Below are 17,486 nucleotides of genomic sequence, written 5' to 3'. Positions count from 1 at the left end.
CTAAGGCCTTCCAATCCAGCCGCCAGGAAAGGAGAAACCTGATAACATCCAAACCTGACAGCCAAGGAGCACTTCCTGAAGGACAGACTTGATCTGGGTCTTGGAGAAGGGGCAGGCCTTCGTGAGAGCATGATGCAGTCAGTGGTGTGAAAGCAGGAAAGGAAGGGCGTGGCTTTGGGGAACACTGAGTTGATGTGAGCAGCTCCTTCCCACTGGAAGTGCAGGGCAAGCAGTTAGCTCATGGACCCAGCCCAGGAGGGCCTGGAACATCAAGGGTGTCAGAATGCTCACAGCTGCAAGACACAGAACTGAAAATTTCTTAACTAAATGGAATTTATTGTTTTCCACAATTGAAAAGTTCAGCGTAGTCCAGGGGACTTGGCTGGGTCCAGGGACTCAAACAATGACACAAAGACAGGGTTTCTCTCCACCTCTTTGCTTTGTGTGTCTGCTCAGGCCGTCTCTCCCTAAAGGTGGTGAAGATGGCCACCAGCAGACTGGGGCTCACCCTAGACTCCTTTTTAAGGTACCAGGATGACTCTCTTTTGCCCAACTTAGATCATGCCCCTTACCCTGAACCGTGGCAAAGAACGTGGAGCTTCCTCCTGTGGTCCAGGTAGAGGATGGTTACATGTGGGGTCTGGGATTCAGAGGTGGCACCGCTGGCAGTGGTTGGGACATGTGAGCACAAGTGTGAGGCCTACACCACTCTGAGGCCTTGGCTGCCCCTTCTGTCTCCCCCAACCCTTGCCTTTCCATGATGGTAAGACATGAGGCCACTCACCAGCTCTGCCTTCTTGAAGAAAATCAGTGTCCTATCTTTGAACAGAGCTGTGCCTTGAAGTCAGGCTCACCCACTCTCAAACGGTGGGGGAAACAGAGCCTTGGTTACACCAGCTATGTCTCAGGGATTGTTTTTTCTGCTTCTCTCCTACCCTTGCCCGTTTCTTCCTGCTCCATTCCAGTGCCCACCCAGCTCCTCACTTTGCTGACTTTGTTTTCTTTTCCAAGCAGCTTGAGCAGTGCTTGATGTTCCTGGGTCACAACGTGCACACATCCTGGCTGTTCTGGGTAACTGCACACCCAACCCCAATCCCATCCCCATATCTCTATCCTGAAATCAACCCAAAGGGTGGGGAGGGAGCAGGCAACAGCAGACAACAGAAGGCAGGGGTACTGAGAGCATGTGCTGCTATTCAGGTACCCTTTGCAGTAATTCCTCAGAAGCACTAACATTTCTGCTGATCTTGGAATGATGCTGTATTACTCAGGGTTCTCCAGAGAAGCAGAACAATAAGATATGGAGATATATGTATATATACAGAAAGAGACATATTATAAGGAATTGGCTCATACAAATGTAGAGGCTGACAAGTCGCATGTTCTGTAGGGTGAGTCAGCAAGCCGAGACCCAGGAGAGCCGAGGTTGTAGTTCTAGTCTGAAGGCCCGCAGGCTGAAGATCCAGGAAGAGCTGATGTTTCAGTTCAAGTCCAAAAACAGGAAGAAAGCTGATGTCACCACTTGAAAGTTGGTCATGCAGGAGGGGCGCCCTCCAACTCAGCCTTTTTTTCTATTTGGGCCCTCAGCTGATGGATGAGGATCCCCCGCGTTAGGAAGGCAGCCTGCTTTACTTGCTCCACCAACGTAAATGCCAGTCCTACCCCACGCCCTCACAGATGGACCCAGAGTAATGTTCAAGCTGATATCTGGGCACCCCATGGTCTAGTCCAACTGACACATAAAATTAACCATCACAGATGCCTTCTTTAGCACATGCTCGATATCTAACAAATATCTCTACGGTGAGATTTTCCCCCCAACCTCGGGCCCACTTAAGAAAGATGTTGAGCTGGGCACGGTGGCTCACGCCTGTAATTCCAGCACTTTGGGAAGCTGAGGTGGGTGGATCACTTGAGGTCAGGAGTTTGAGACCAGCCTGGCCAACATGGTGAAACCCCATCTCCATTAAAAATACAAAAATTAGCTGGGCGTGGTGGTGGGCGCCTGTAATCCCAGCTACTTGAGAGGCTGAGGCAGGAGAATTGCTTGAACCTGGGAGGCAGAGGTTGCAGTGAGCCAAGATCATGCCACTGCACTCCAGTCTGGGTGACGGAGAAAGCCTCCATTTCCAAAAAAAAATGAAAGATATTGAGAAATTGGAGAGGGTCCAGGCAAGCATTCTGAGTGGATGAAAGATTAAAAGAAAAGGTCTAGAGACAAGGATGTAATAGCAATCTTAAATGTGTGAGGAGATAATTATTTATTTGCTCAAATGTGTGACTTAAAAACGCACGCCTTCTCTATAGGACTGTTTCCTTATATGTAAATGAGGGGCCGAAGTGGGTGACTTTACAGTCCTGCCAGCCATAAAGATCCATGACTTCCTGAGAGGGGGCTGCCACGCTCTGTATCCACTGTGGGAGATGAAGAAGGACTGAGGAGCTGAGCAGTTTAGCTGTAGCCTGTAGTACCAGCTACACAGGAGGCTGAGGCAGGAGGACCACTGGAACCCAAGAGTTTTGAGGCTGCAGTGCACTATGATCATACCTGTGAATAGCCACTGCACTCCAGCCTGGGCAACACAGCCAGACCACATCTTTCTTTCCTTTCTTTCTTTTCATCTTTTGACAGAGTTTGGCTCGTCACCCAGGCTGGAGTGCAATGGCGTGACCTTTGCTCACTGCAACCTCCACCTCCCAGGTTCAAGCGATTCTCCTGCCTCAGCCTCCCAAGTAGCTGGGATTACAGGCGTGTGCCACCACACCCACCTAATTTTTGTATTATTGGTAGAGACGGGATTTCTCCGTGTTGGCCAGGCTGGTCTCAAACTCCTGACCTCAGGTGATCTCCCCACTTCGGCCTCCCGAAGTGCTGGGATTACAGGCGTGAGCCACTGCCCCTGGCCTCTATTTATTTACTTACGTGAGTTTTCTTTTTTTTTTTTTCAATAGGTTTTTGAGGAACAGGTGGTGTTTGGTCGTAGGAATAAGTCGTTTAGTGGTGATTTCTGAGATTTTGGTGCACCTACCACCTACGCAGTGCACACTGTACCCAATGTGTAGTCTTTTATCCCTCACCCCCTTCCCACCCTTTACCCTGAGTCCCTAAAGTCCATTGTACTCATCTCTATTTAAAAAAAAAAAAAAAAGGCCAGGTGCAGTGGCTTACGCTTGTAATTCCAGCACTTTGAGAGGCCAAGGTGGGCAGATCACTTGAGGTCAGGAGTTCACGATCAGCCTGGCCAACAGGGTGAAACCCCATCTCTACTTTAAAAAAAAAAATTAGCCAGGCATGGTGGTGTCTCGGCTGTAGTCTCAGCTACTCAGCAGGCTGAGGCAGGAGGATCACTGGAACCCAGGAGGCAGAGGTTTTGCAGTGAGCCAAAATTGAGCCACTGCACTCCAGGCTGGGCGACAGAGCGAGACTCCGTCTCAAAACAAAAACAAAAACAAAACAAAACAAAACAAAAACCAAAAGCAACAGCAAAAAGAGGCCAGGCTCAGTGGCTCACACCTGTAATCCCAGCACTTTGGGAGGCCGAGGTGGGCAGATCACTTGAGGTCAGGAGTTCGAGACCGGCCTAGCTGACATGGTGAAACTCCGTCTCTACTAAAAATACAAAAATTAGCTGGGTGTGGGGGCTTGTTCCTGTAGTACCAGCTACTCGAGAGGTTGAGGCAGGAGAATTGCTTGAACCTGGGAGGCAGAGGTTGCAGTGGGCCAAGATTGCAGATTGCACCACTGCACTCCAGCCTGGGGGACACAGCCAGAACTTGTCTTAAAAAAAAAAAAAAAAAAAAGAAGGAAAGAAATAAATTCTCTTCCCATCTTTCTTTCTTTCTTCTTATTTTTTGAGACAGGGTCTTCCTCCGTTGCCCAAAGTAGAGTGCAGTGGCACAATCACAGCTCATTGCAGCCTCTATCTCCTTAGGTTTAAGCGATCCTCCCACTTCGCCTCCAGGTTGCTGGGACTACAGGTGTGCAACACCACACCCGACTAATTTTTTTTTCTTTTCTGTATTTTGTACAGATGTGGTTTTGCCATGTTGCCCAGGCTGGTCTCAAACTCCTGGGCTCAAGCAATCTACCCACCTCAACTTCCCAAAGTGCTGGGATTACCACCACACTTGGCCCTTTTCTCATTTTTAAATTGGGTTGTCTTTTATTGTTGAGTTTTAAGAGCTTTTGTTTGTTTTTGCCATCCTTTGCCACTCTGTTGCACAGGATGGAGTGCCGTGGCGCCATCTGGGCTCACCGAAACCTCCAACTCCTGGGTTCAAGTGGTTCTTCTGCCTCAGTCTTGAGTGAGCCACCACGCCCGGCTTTTTTGTATTTTTAGAGAGATAGAGTTTCGCTGTGTTGGCCATGCTGGTCTCAAACTTCTGACCTCAGGTGATCCGCCTGCCTCGGCCTCCTAAAGAGCTGGGATTATAGACATGAGCCACCGTGCCTGGCTGAGTTTTAAGAGTTCTTTATATATTCTAGATACCAGCCCCTTATCAAGTGGCACAGAGCAACTATGGCAGAGGGCCTACAGAGATAAGTTTGTGCCCCGTAGATATACACTAAAACATTTTGGAGAAATGGAAAAATATGGGTTGATACTTTCCATTGCAACAGGTTTCTTTTAAAAGACAAAAGAACCTTAGATATCCTCACCAAATTTCAGGATGAAGAAAACAGATATTGGAAATTCTTGCTCTAATCTTACCTAAGGGTGTATTAGTCAGTGCTGTTTTAGTTGCAAAAACTAAAAACTCAACTCAAATTAGTCATGGAAGAAAGGAATTTATTGGCTAAGCAGCGGAGAAGTTAAATCCTGAGGTGAATTCGGGGCTCCCAAGATGTCTGGGCCCCCTTGCTCCCCCTCTTCCAGCTCCACCCCTGATCACTGGCATCATTTCCTGGCCAGGCCCTTCTCTAGCCTTCAGTGTGGCAAGAAAGCAGCTTCATTTCCGGCTATCTCAGAGCACTGCATTCAGCAGAAAACAAAGCAAGCCCTTTCCTTGGAGTTTACAAATGACTCAGGATTCACTCCAATTTGACCAAGAGTCAGAACCCTAATTGGCCAAGCCTGAAGTCACTTGTCTACCCCTGATGCTAAGAATAGAATGCATGGATGAGAGGGAGGTGGGTGGTTCCATGAAAAGGAAATTCAAGCACTTTTCCTAAAAGAAGGGGGAATGGATGCTGAAACAACACATCTCCCACAAAGGGAGAAGACACTGGGCTTGTGAAGCCACCCCCTACCTTCCCCACAGAACTAAGTTTCCCTTGTTGGTGCCCTGACGGAGCCTTGTCTTCACCCTCCATTATGTATTCATCATGTGGCATCGTCATTGTTTCCTCCTCTGTCTCCAGAGTGTCTTCTCTTAGTTCTCAGCTAGTAAGGGAAGGAGGCTGGGCATGGTGGCTCATGCCTGTAATCCCAGCACTTTGGAAGGCCAAAGTGGAAGGAGTGCTTGAAGCCAGGAGTTTGAGACCAGTCTGGGAAACAAAGTAAGACTCCCGTGTCTACAAAAAAGAAAAAAAAGTTAGCTGGGCATGTTCATGTGCACCTGTGGTCCCAGCTACTTGGGAGGCAGAGGCAGGAAGATTGCTTGAGCCCAGGAGTTTAAGGCTGCAGCGAGCTATGACTGCACCACTGCACTCCAGCCTGGGTGATAGAGTGAGAACTCATCTATAAAATGTTTTTTTAAATGCAGGGGGGAAGGAAATAAGGAGGTAATTACTGAAAGAATGAAAGGTCGTGCTAGAAATATACCACAAAATGTAATGGGGACTCAAAGAAGGGCAAGATTGAAGGGGACAGGAAACCTATTTTGGGGTGTCTTTGAGGGCCCTGAGAAATAAAACAAAGGAGTGGCAACAGGAACCCAAATATCCTCTTTATTACTACTAGAGGGTTGGGCTGGAAGACATAGCTTTAGACCTGTGAACTAAATGAGCTACTAATGCAAATCCCACTAGGAGGCAGGCTCACCCGCCCAGACATGGCAGCCCTGGACCAGAGAAAGCCTCCTTTAGTCCTCCAGGAGTGCAGCCCCGTCAGCGAGAGCAGTGGGATTTTGTACCCTGAATGTGGCTCACCCCCAAGGCGATGGAGGGGCCCACTGGCCCACACAGGACCAGTTCCCCTCCCCACCTACCTATCCAAGCAGTCATCTTTTATTTTCCCTGGGGCAAAGTAATAGAGGGGTGGAGAGAAGGCAGGAATGTTACCCTAGTGGAGCTCCCTGAATATGGGAGGAAACTGGTAAGGTTTCCAAAAGCTCATGGAGACAGTGGCATTTAAGATGGGCCTCTCTTAAGGTCCTGAGCAGGAGGAAATGCAGAGACTCTGGGCCAACAGTCTTAGATGTGGCTTCTGGTCACCTCACTGTCAAGGTGGCTCCACTCTTGCCCCATGGCTGTGTGTAATAACTGCCCTCTTGCCTTGCCTCCTGGCCTGGGTTGCTAAGGTGCAGTAACTCTACAGCTTGGTACTTGGGTCTCGACTTACTCATACATGTTTGTTCATTTCTGTGCCCTAAGATTCTCTTCCAGCTATAGCTGGCTCTGTTTCTCTGCACCTGCCACACTGCAATGAGCAGATCTATTTCCAGGTCTGGCAGCCCCTGCTGCTGGGCTCCTTCCCATAGTGGTAAACTGGGCCAGGCTGAAGAGATGATATTAACCTAAACTGAGCCAGAAACTCACCAACTGCAGGGAAGGAAGGAAGCAGGAGTGTGTGCTTCACTTTGCTTCCTAGGCTCCAGACCCCCGACTGCCTGCTGGGAAAACAGGGGCAACTCTTGCCCACATGAAGCAGGGAGCCTCGCTCCTGAGGCAGGGCGCTGGCGGAGGCTGCCTGAATGTGTGTTCTCACTGGCGACTTGGATCTGGTCCTGAGAAGAGTTGACCCGAGGTGTCTTTGGCCTTGCAATTCTACATACAGCCCCCTCCTTGATGACAAAAACAGATGCTTCCATGAGGAGTTTTTGAATTTGGAAATTACCTGCTATGAGGAACAGTCTCACATACTGAGGAGTAAGAGGACGAATATTGTAAACACTTTTCATTCTGAATAATAGACTAATAGAGCTTTGGCTTGTCCATGTATTCTGAAGGGAAGAAAAGGGACTTATTTGCTGCCTTTTGGCATGATAGTTGAAGCCCAGGGGTTGCATCAGACTCAAACAGCTTGCTCTCCAAGTCCTGCGGGGAAAGGGACCAAGGCATAGACATGAGAGCTAACAACAACCAACTTCAAGCAGGCCCACTTAACCCTCTGCACAATGCCTGCCCTCCGCTGTAATGAGAAATGATTTCCACACATGCTGCTGCTAAGATAATAAACAGGTGCTTCCAAACTCTCTGCCAGAGCCCAAACTAGAAGACATGATCTGTAGCTTGGGATCTGAAACCTGCAGGCCATGAGGAAGGGCATCAGCTAAGGGACAGCAGCGAGGGATGGCTGCAGAGGTGGGGTGCAGAGCTCCAACACTGTGCAGGTGGAGAGAGTCCGTGCTCTAACTCATAACACTGGTTATCCTTACCGGGATACTCTGTTGGGTTCCATGACAGAATCTGTTTCAGGGCGGGCTCCCTGGAGGCTGACTTTGAGATGGAGATTCGCATGCAGGGAGTGTACTGGGGCTGCTCTCAGTTTCAGCACCTACAGGAGAAGGGAAGGAAGCAGACTTGCTCAGAGGGAGAAGCTGGGCTGCAAGGCAGTCTCGACACACCCCTCAGCTGAACCCATGGAGGGTGTGGAAACATTAGAAAAGTCTCATGGCCGTCCCAGCTTCAGATGCCCCCAGCCCCCACTGAGCTGAGGGGCCAGACCTTTGTACCCCAGCTTCAGCCAGTCATTGGGTGCATACTGTCCCCAGAGGGGTGGTGGGACATTGGGTGGGGAAGCTGTCTTCACTTGGGGGCAATTCCCGAGGAGGGCTGTGAGCCAGCAATCCTCCCAGCAGCTGGGGCACAGCCTCTGTCTTGAGGGGGATCTGTATTGTGTATCAGGGCGTCCACAGCGTCTTATGCCACTCAGATCCACTCCTCGGTAAATTCTGGGAGCAGCTCGTCTTTCTCTGGAACAAACTAATGGTTCATCAGATGACCACAGCCCCTACCACTGCAGCTGTTCTTGAGGTCTCACCGATACTCCCCATCTCCCTCTTCTATCCATTTTATCTTTATTTATTTATTTAGAGACTTGTTCTGTTGCCCAGGCTGGAGTGCAGTGGTGTGATCACAGCTCACTGCAGCCTCCACTTCCCAAGCTCAAGTGATCCTCCTGCTTCAGCCACCTGAGTAGCTGGAACTACAGGTGTGTGCCACTACACCCAACTAATTAATTTTTTTTTAAGAGATGAGGTCTCACTATGTTGCCCAGGCTGATGTTGAATTTCTGAGCTTGAGTGATCCTCCTGCCTCAGCCTCCCAAAGTGCTAGGATTACAGGTGTGAAGCACTGCACCCGGACTTCTATCCATTTTATTTTATTTTACTGTTTTTTTTTTTGAGACCGAGTCTCACTGTGTCGCCCAGGCTGGAATGCAATGGCACGATCTCGGCTCACTGCAACCTCCGCCTCCCAGGTTCAAGCAGTTCTCCTGCCTCAGCCTCCTGAGTAGCTGGGATTACAGCCACACGCCACCACACCTGGCTAATTTTTGTAATTTTTTTTTAGTAGAGACAGGGTTTCACTATGTTAGCCAAGCTGGTCTCAAACTCCGACCTCAGTTGATCCTCCTGCCTTGGCCTCCCAAAGTGCTGAGATTATAGGCGTGAGCCACTGCGCCCACCTCAGCTTCTATCCATTTTAGATTCTCCTCCCTGCAGGAAGCACTTCAGCTGAGCCCCTGGCCACCATACCCTTTTCAGGCCATGGCTGCTGCACCTGTGCATTTACCAGCAGTAAGGGGCAAGAGTGTACAAAGACATATTCCTTCTGGCTCCCACTGTGCAGCTGCAGCCCCATCTCTTCCTGGTGGGCAGGGTCCACTACTCCTACCAGGATGGTGGCTCCTGCTTCTTGCCTACTGGGTTCCTTGGTGTACTTTTTCTGTATCCCTTGATGGAAACATTTCCTTATTGGGAACCAGAACCTAAAACCCTCAAAGCTTAGAGTTGTGGTAACAGAAATACCCCAATGGGATTAATGTAAAGTGAAGCCGCTCCTATCTCTACCCCTTGGTTCCTGGACCTATATATTCCTCCCAGTGGGACACAGCACCTTATTGGTTGTTGATTAGAGTGTACACTGTGCCCTGGAAGGTGGTGCCCCCTCCTTACTTGGTATCATCGTCTCTGAGCTGGTATCTCAGCTACGCCTTCAACAGCCCATTTCTTCTCTTCGTTCAAGCCAGTATCTTCTGGGTGGTGCAGAATGTGACAGGACCAGTGATCCCATGGTCATGTGCCATTGTCATGCCTCCTTTGCTATGCAATGAATGGGCCCTTGGGTCTGATGTGATGTTATGGGGGATCCTATGTCAGTGGGTAAAACACTCAGTAAGCCCTCAGATAGTGGCGTTCACTGAGGCCCTGCAGGCAGAAAAGGTAAACCATATGTCCATTCTAGTAAAAATAAATTCCTGCCATTTCTAGGATGGAAGGGACCCACTGTAGTCAACTTATTATCAAGTGGCTACTTATTTACTTTGAGAGCTACTGCCATTTCCGAGGATCAGCACTGATGCATTGCTGGCAGGCTGAACATTCAGCAGTGGCGGTAGCTACATCAGCCCTTGTGAGTGACAGCCCATGCTATTTGGTCCATGTGTTTGTCCCCATCCCTGCCACCATAGCTGCTCCTTCACATGCCCATTGTGTCAGTTCTGGGGTGGCTGATGGCCATCTGGCTGACATCAAATTGGCTAAGTCATTCTGTCTAGCTGGTTGTTTGGTGTTTCTTTCACGTTAGATGCTCTCTGGTGGTCCTTTTCACACTTCCTAGCTACTCAAATAGTCCATCCACATGCCTCTGTCCCAGACATCCTTGTCCTTGATCTTCTAATCTTTCTCCTTCCAGACCCCTGATCAACCCATCAAGGCAGTTGCTAGTAGCCATGAATGAATATAAAGTGTACCCTTGGGCTACATGTCTTTCCATACGAAGTGGATGAACAGATGCACCACTGAGAGGACTGATCCACTGGGGGGATTTCCCTTGCCACTATTTGTCAAGATCAGCCAATGGTGGGCTGTATTGTAGTCACAGTTCATTTTTGGCTTGCACCCACATACCTGTCTGACCCATCTGTGAATCAAGAAAAAGCAAAGGCTTTCCTCTTTTGTCAGCTGATCGTAAAGGGACTTTGCCTCCTGTGCAGCCACAGGCATGAGCTGAGGGAGAAGCACTGGTGCCACACTGGCAGGTGACATGTGTGTCTAGGCCACCTGACTGTGTAGCTCTGTACATGTCCTGTTCTGGACATACCATTTCCATCTTACTATGGATTATGGCTAGGCCCATTCAACTTTGTCTTGGTGAGTTTGATAGGCAGAACCTAACTAATAACGAACAGTTCTAGACACATGGTCACTTGGTGCCCCTTGGTGAAGTGTTCCACCTCTGCTAGGGTTTAGTAGCCTTCCAGGAGCTATTCTTCAAAAGGTGTCTAATTCTCTGCTGCAGATAGTATGGTCTTGTTCCAAAACCCTGAAGACCTATATTGTGATTGTCCTGCTGGGGCTTGCTAGAAACTCCACCTTGGATACCTGTAATATAATGGAATGACCAGAGCCTTAGCAGAGGTGCTTCCTGAGGTTAAGGGGAATCTAAAATGGACAGCAGAGGAAGAGAAATGATGAGGATCAATTAAAACATCAAGACTGTAAGGTCTGCCACTTGTAGCAACTGGACCTGCTGCAGAGCTCTCTCCTATTCTGGGCCCCCCAGTCAAAGATGGCAGCCTCTTGTGTTACCAAGTATTAGGTTAAGCAGTATTCCCAGTTGTGGAATGTGCTGCCTCTAAAATATGAATGGATTTACTACAAGTTGTGCTTCCCTCTTCCTTGTGGTAGGTATGAGTTGTAGTAATTTGTTCCTTGCTTTAGAATGTTTCAGCACGCTTAGACCACTGGACTCCTAAAAAGTTCACTGATGAGGCAAGCTCTTGTATATCATAGGACGTTTCTTCAACTTTCTAGAGTGTATGCGTCTCACCCAAAGTACTTGACACTTCTTGCTCACCTGGCCTCATCAGCAAGATGCATACGATATCATCAACATAGGAACTAATATGAAGTTCTAAGAAATATTCAGACAGTTCTCATGTCTTTAGACCATATTTTGACAGTTAACACAGCCCTGTAGGAAAACCATAAATATATACTTTTATCAATTCCAAGTGAATCTACTGTTTCTGATCTTCCTTTTGGTGGGGATGGGAAATCGTGCATTTGCCAGATCAGTGGTCAGTTCCCTTACACTGTGTAGACTATGTAAATCCACTCTAGCATGGATGCTTCTGGCACAGTAGCTGCAATTGGGATATTTGGTTCGTTTGTTGTAGTCTACTTTCACACTACAGGACGTACCTGGATCTCGTAGGGTCCAGATGGGTGAATTAAGTGGAGATTTGAGGGGGGACACTACCCCTGCATCCTTTGTTCTTTAAGGTGGCATTAATCTCTGCCATTCCCCTGGGATGCAGTATTTTTATTTATTTAGAGACAGAGTCTCGCTGTGTTGCCCAGGCTAGAGTGCAGTGATGCGATCTTGGCTTACTGCAACCTTCACCTCCTGGGTTCAATGACTCTCATGCCTCAGCCTCCCGAGTAGCTGGAACCACAGGTGTGTGCCACCATGCCCGGCTAATTTTTTTGTACTTTTAGTAGAGATGGGGTTTCACCATGTTGGCCAGGGTAGTCTCGAACTCCTGGCCTCAAGTGATCCATCTGCCTTGGCCTCCCAAAGTGCTGGGATTACAGGCGTGAGCCACTGTACCCAGTCTGCCTTTTCTTTCTTACGTTGGCTGGTTGTATTATCTACTGTGGAATAACAAATCACCCCAGGGAGCACACTCATTTGGTGGGCTTTCATCTTAAAAGGAACAAAGGCAGTGTGTGTCCAGGTATAGGCTGGTAGATTTGGTGATGGGAAAATGAGGCAGTTCTGGTCTAATTGTTTCTTTTTTTTTTTTTCCCCAAGACAGGGTCTCAATCTGTTGCCCAGTGCAGTGGTGAGATCATGGCTCACTAACTCCTACTGCCTCAATCTCCTGGGCTCAAGTGATCCTCCCACCTCAGCCTCCCAAATAGCTGGGATCATAGGAGTGCTCCACCCTGCCTGGCTAATTTTTAAATTATTTTTGGTAGAGACAGGGTTTTGTCATGTTGCCTAGGCTGGTCTCAAATTCCTAGGCTCAAGTGATCCTCCCGCCTTGGCCTCCCAAAGTACTGGGATTACAGGCATAAGCCACTGCACCTGGCCTGAGTTGCTTCCATTTTCTCATTAAACAAAGCAGGTCATCAGCTGAGATGTGAATCTCAGTAATACTGTCTGTATCATGAGACCTGTCTCCTTGGCCACAATTACCACAACCGGACCGGGGATGAGCTCCTAATCCAAGTGAAGGCACTTGATTCTTTCTTTTGGGAGCTTGAAGTGAGGATTCAAAGACATCAGTGTCAATTACTGCTCAAACCGGAAGGATTTGTAAATTTAGAAACTGGGTCAGACATTTTTCTTTATATAAATGGAAAAGCTGAGAAGATTAGGTAGGGGTTGGATGAAAGAATAAAGCAGAAAGGAAGTAGAAAAGTAGAAAGAAATAAGAGTCCACACAGACTTGGAGTTGCAAAAGAGGAATTACTTAGGTTCCTGTCCTAAGGTTTGAGTCCTCTGAGAAGATGCCCAGATAGGACTAAATGTGCAAGAGATGTGCTGGGAAAACACTTGTGAAGGGAATAGGAGGAAGCTGCAAGAGCCTGGGAGAGCTGCAATGCAGGTGTAGCCCCTGCCAGGAGACAGGAAGGGAGGAGGGCTGGGTTGAGGAGGTGTTAGAATGCAGTGTAGTTCTTTCTTTTTCAGAGACAGTCTCTCTTTATTGTCCAGGCTGGCCTCAAACTCCTGAGCTCAAGCAATTCTCCTCCCTCAGCCTCTTGAGTAGCTGGGACTACACGTGCATAACCATGCCCAGCTTAGAATGTAGTGTAGTTCTGAGAAAGCTCTGGAAGAGCTGATGAGGTGTGCTTGTGCCAAAGCCACCTGTCAGAGGAGTCCCCCATATCCCAGAAATGGGCCTTAGTATGGCAGGCCTGCACTCAGTCACCGGGTGGGAGCAGCTCACAGGAAGGGTGGTCTCAGTGCAAATGCAGTGACAGAATTTCATAGCCCAGCAGCAGGGGGCCACGTTACGCTCCCTGCATTCAGAGATGTGAGCAGCGCACTCTCATGGCCACAGCTCCCAATGCCTTTTCAGTTCCTTTCTCTACCACCTCATGATGTGCAAATGCCTTTCCTGCCTGTGAATTCTGAGCTTCTTGAGACACTCCTGGATCTTTCAAATTTGATTCCATGTTTATGCTTAAACTACTTTGAGTGGATTCCAAGTACTTGCAACAAAAACAACAAAAAACATAGATTGAAATAGTAACAAGGGGACTATAATCTAAATTTTCTATATAAGAGGGGATGGAAGGAGGTAATAATAATTCTAGCTCTTATTCCTTATACCCCGTAGAGGGTTCTACAGTTTGTAATATATTTTAACTTACACAATCTCACTTGAGTCTTACAACAACCTCTGAATACAAGTAAGGCTGGCATCATTATCTGTATTTCACAGATGAGGAAGCTAAGTTTCAGAGACAATACAAATTATGCTGAATTGAAAAAAAATGGAGGCCGGGCGAGGTGGCTCACGCCTGTAATCCCAGGACTTTGGAAGGCCGAGGCAGGTGGATCACCTGAGGTCGGGAGTTCGAGACCAGCCTGACCAACATGGAGAAACCCCATCTGTACTAAAAATACAAAATTAGCTGGGCATGGTGGTGCATGCCTGAAATCCTAGCTACTTGGGAAGCTGAGGCAGGAGAATTACTTGAACCCGGGAGGCGGAGGTTGCAGTGAGCCGAGATAGTGCCATTGCATTCCAGCCTGGGCAAAAAGAGCGAAACTCCACTCAAAAACAAAAAAAAAAGACAAACCATATAAATATTAGCCTCTACCTATAAAAGCAGTGAGCCAAAAGCAGCACTGCATTCCTGGAGAGATTGCAGAAATTAGTGCCACCACTAATCAATGATGTGAAAGACACAGAGCTGATGATTTCCATTCAGCTTAGCTCTCTAGCCTGGGCAGATCCAAGATGGATCCAAGAGAATGGCGTGGATTATTATAAACTCAATTAGGTCGTGACTCCAATTGCAGCTGCTATTCTAGGTGTGCCTTCATTCATGAAGCAAATCAATGTATCCCTTGGAGCAAAGTATGCAGCTATTGATCTGATGAATGCTTTTTTCCTCAGCAATTTTTAGTAAAGACCATCAAAAGCAGTTTGCTTTGAGCTGACAGGGCTAGCAATACCTATTCATTATTCCTTATCCAAACTCAGGACTGTATCAATTCGCAGTCATCTGTCATCATCTAGTTTGAGGAGACCTTGTTCTCTTCTCTACTCCACAGGACATCACATTCATCTAATGTGTTGATAATATGCTGATTAAAAGTAGTAACTATTCTAGCCACCTCGATGAGACATATGTGTGCCAGAGGGTGGGAAATAAATCCCACAAACATTCAGTGAAACTTCTGGGGGGCCTAACGGTCTGGGGCATGTTAAGCTGGGCCCTACTACAACTAAGAAAGAGGCACAATGCGCAGTGGGTTTGGATTTTGGAGGCAATGTATACCTCATTTGAATGTTCTTCTCTGACCCATTTTCTGAATAACTTAAAAGGCTATCAGTTTTGAGTGGGGCCCAGAAGAAAAGATGACATTGTCGTGACAGTGCCTGACTTATGAAGGTTCAACTTATATATTTTTACTTCACCAATGATGTGAAAGCGATGTGCGTTCAGTAGAAGCTGTATTTCAAATGCTGGATTTTGATCTTTCCCTAGGTGAGTGATATGTGGCACGATGCTCTCTCGTGATGCTGGGCAGCAGCAGTGAGTGCAGCTCTGCCGGTCACAGGATCACTAGGCTGGATGACCAATACTCTACGGTGGGCTGTATGGACAGATCACTTTGCCCAACTGTAGGCCAATGTAAGTGTTCTGGGCATGTTTAAGGTAGGCTAGGCTAAGCTATGATGTCCTGTAGGTTAGGTGTATTCAGGGCATTTGCAACTCACGATATTTTCTTTTCTTTTTCTGAGATAGGGTCTCACTCTGTCTCACCAGGCTGGACTGCAGTGGTGCAAGCATGGCTCTCTGCACCCTTGATCTCCTGGGCTCAAGCCATTCTCCCACCTCAGCCTCCCACGTAGCTGGGACTACAGGCGTGTGCCTCCATGCCTGGCTAACTTAAAATTTTTTTTTTTTTTTGTAGAGACAATGTCTTGCTATGTTGCCCAGACTGGTTTCACACTTCTGGGCTTAAGTGATCCTCCAGCTTTGGCCTCCCAAAGTGTGGGGATTACAGGCATGAGCCATTGCACCTGGTGAAATTTTTATAATTGTATGTTGCCTCAGCATCCGTTTTAAATACAGGTTAGCCTTTCTCATATAAAAAGCAGGACTCAGTCACCCTTGACACATTGTCCAGTTCTCCACCTCCTCCTAGTTCCTCAGTGTGATCAATCTAGATACCTGCCTTACACAACCACCTCCTGATGACCACTTCCCTGTGGACACCTAGATACTACCTACGTGACTTGCTCCACCAACCCCCTCGCCCCACATGGACTGCCCATACAGGCTGCAGTGACCACCTCTGAGTCACAGCATGACCCCATGGTACTTGTGCCTGCTTGCTCTAAACGTACCAATTAGAATTCCTATCAGACGCAGTGGCTCACGCCTGTAATCCTAACACTGTGAGTGGCCAAGGTGGGAGGACTGCTTGAGACAAGGAGTTCGAGACAGCCTGGGCAACATAGCGAGACTTTGTCTCTACCAAAAATAATTTAAAAATTAGCTAGGCATGGTGGCGCACTCCTGTGATCTCAGATATTTAGGAGGCTGAGGTGGGAGGACTGCCCGAGCCTGAGAGGTAGAGGGTGCAGTGAGCTGTGATAGCGCCAGTGTACTCCAGCCTGGCAACAGAATGAGACCGTTTCAAAAAACCAAAAACCCGCTGGGCATGGCATCTCATGCCTGTAATCCCAGCACTTTGGGAGGCTGAGGCAGGAGGATCACCTGAGGTCAGGAGTTTGAGACCAGCCTGGGGAACATGGCAAAACCATGTCTCTACTAAAAATACACAAATTAGCCAGGTGTGGTGGCGGGCATCTGTAATCCCAGCTACTCAGGAGGCTGAGGCATGAGAATCACTTGACCCCGCAAGGCGGAGTTTGCAGTGAACCAAGATCGCACCAGTGCCTTCCAGCCTAGGTGACAGGGTGAGACTCTGTCTCAAAAAAAAAACCAAAACCAAAACCAAAACCAAAAACCAACCCCCCCCAAAAACCAAAAAAGTCCTCTCAGGAAACCTGCTTGGATAATGGCCTGGACCCAATACAGACATTAGCCCTCAGGCCCCTTGCTTTCTCTCTCATTCCCCACTCCCCAGCTAAGCACGTGTGTCCTGGCCGGCTCTCTCCCCACTGGCCCTGAGAGGCGTGCTGCCCTCTTCTCTGTAAGAGATCTGTAAGCAATACACTGCTTCTGTTACTTCATGTGTTTTGCTGTGTTGCCTCCTCTGCAACTCACCTGACCATCACACCTGAACCCAACTCTCATTCCATAGAGTGTTCTCCTACAGAGTGGCTATCTTGGTAGGAATAAACTGGACACAAGTCAGACAAGAGCCACACAGGTGTCTGCCAGTATCAACAAGTTTCCTGTGAGACGGACACCTGGTCATGGGTCTGACACTTAGGAATTAGGCCATCTGCCAGATAATGAAGTATCCTGTCAATGGCGCACTGCAAACATCCACGGCCACCTCTCCTGGGGCCCTGCAGTCAGGACAGGGTACAATTTACAGCCACTCTCCAGAAAGAGGCCTCAAGATGAAATCAGAAGAAACACAATACTATCTTCTGCAGGTAACTATTCTCCTTTTGAGATACAGCTTCGAGCATGTCACTTGGCCCTAGTGGACACTAAAGCCCTTGGCTGTGGGCCACCAAATTATCAAGTGTCCTGAGCTAAGCCTAAATATCATTATTTATTAATGATAAATTAAATTGGGTATTATATGACTCATCAAGACAGAAAGTTGCACTCCATCTACTTAATGATGGAGTCATTATGAAATGGAAATGGTATAAATGAGATTGGGTCTGAGCAGGTCCTAAATGCAGAAGCAAGTTCTCTGAGTAACTACTCCTGCTACATTGCCTATTCTCTCTCAGTCCACATCTATGGCCTCATGGGGAATC

General features: G+C 48.0%; 1 protein-coding gene across 2 annotated transcripts in view; it reads right to left on the bottom strand.

The window, feature by feature from the left end:
• Positions 1-315: 315 nt before the first annotated feature.
• LOC112132015 (uncharacterized) overlaps positions 316-17,486 on the bottom strand; it is a 39,082-nt gene continuing 21,911 nt past the window's right edge. Inside the window, exons 2-4 of one of the 2 annotated variants that reach the window (XM_024242198.3) lie at positions 7,540-7,658; positions 6,701-7,198; positions 316-1,472 (exon numbers count right to left, since the gene is read on the bottom strand). In XM_024242198.3, the coding sequence (XP_024097966.3) occupies positions 1,397-1,472; positions 6,701-7,198; positions 7,540-7,658 (693 nt within the window). In that variant the 3' untranslated portion in view covers positions 316-1,396. Of the gene's footprint in view, positions 1,473-4,769; positions 5,516-6,700; positions 7,199-7,539; positions 7,659-17,486 lie in introns of those variants that run through there. The other variant, XM_024242199.3, reaches the window with a different exon arrangement.

The sequence above is a fragment of the Pongo abelii genome, chromosome 12 (assembly GCF_028885655.2).
Source record: "Pongo abelii isolate AG06213 chromosome 12, NHGRI_mPonAbe1-v2.0_pri, whole genome shotgun sequence".
In the NCBI taxonomy this organism is placed as follows: domain Eukaryota; kingdom Metazoa; phylum Chordata; class Mammalia; order Primates; family Hominidae; genus Pongo; species Pongo abelii.
This window is presented reverse-complemented; position numbering and strand designations above follow the sequence as displayed.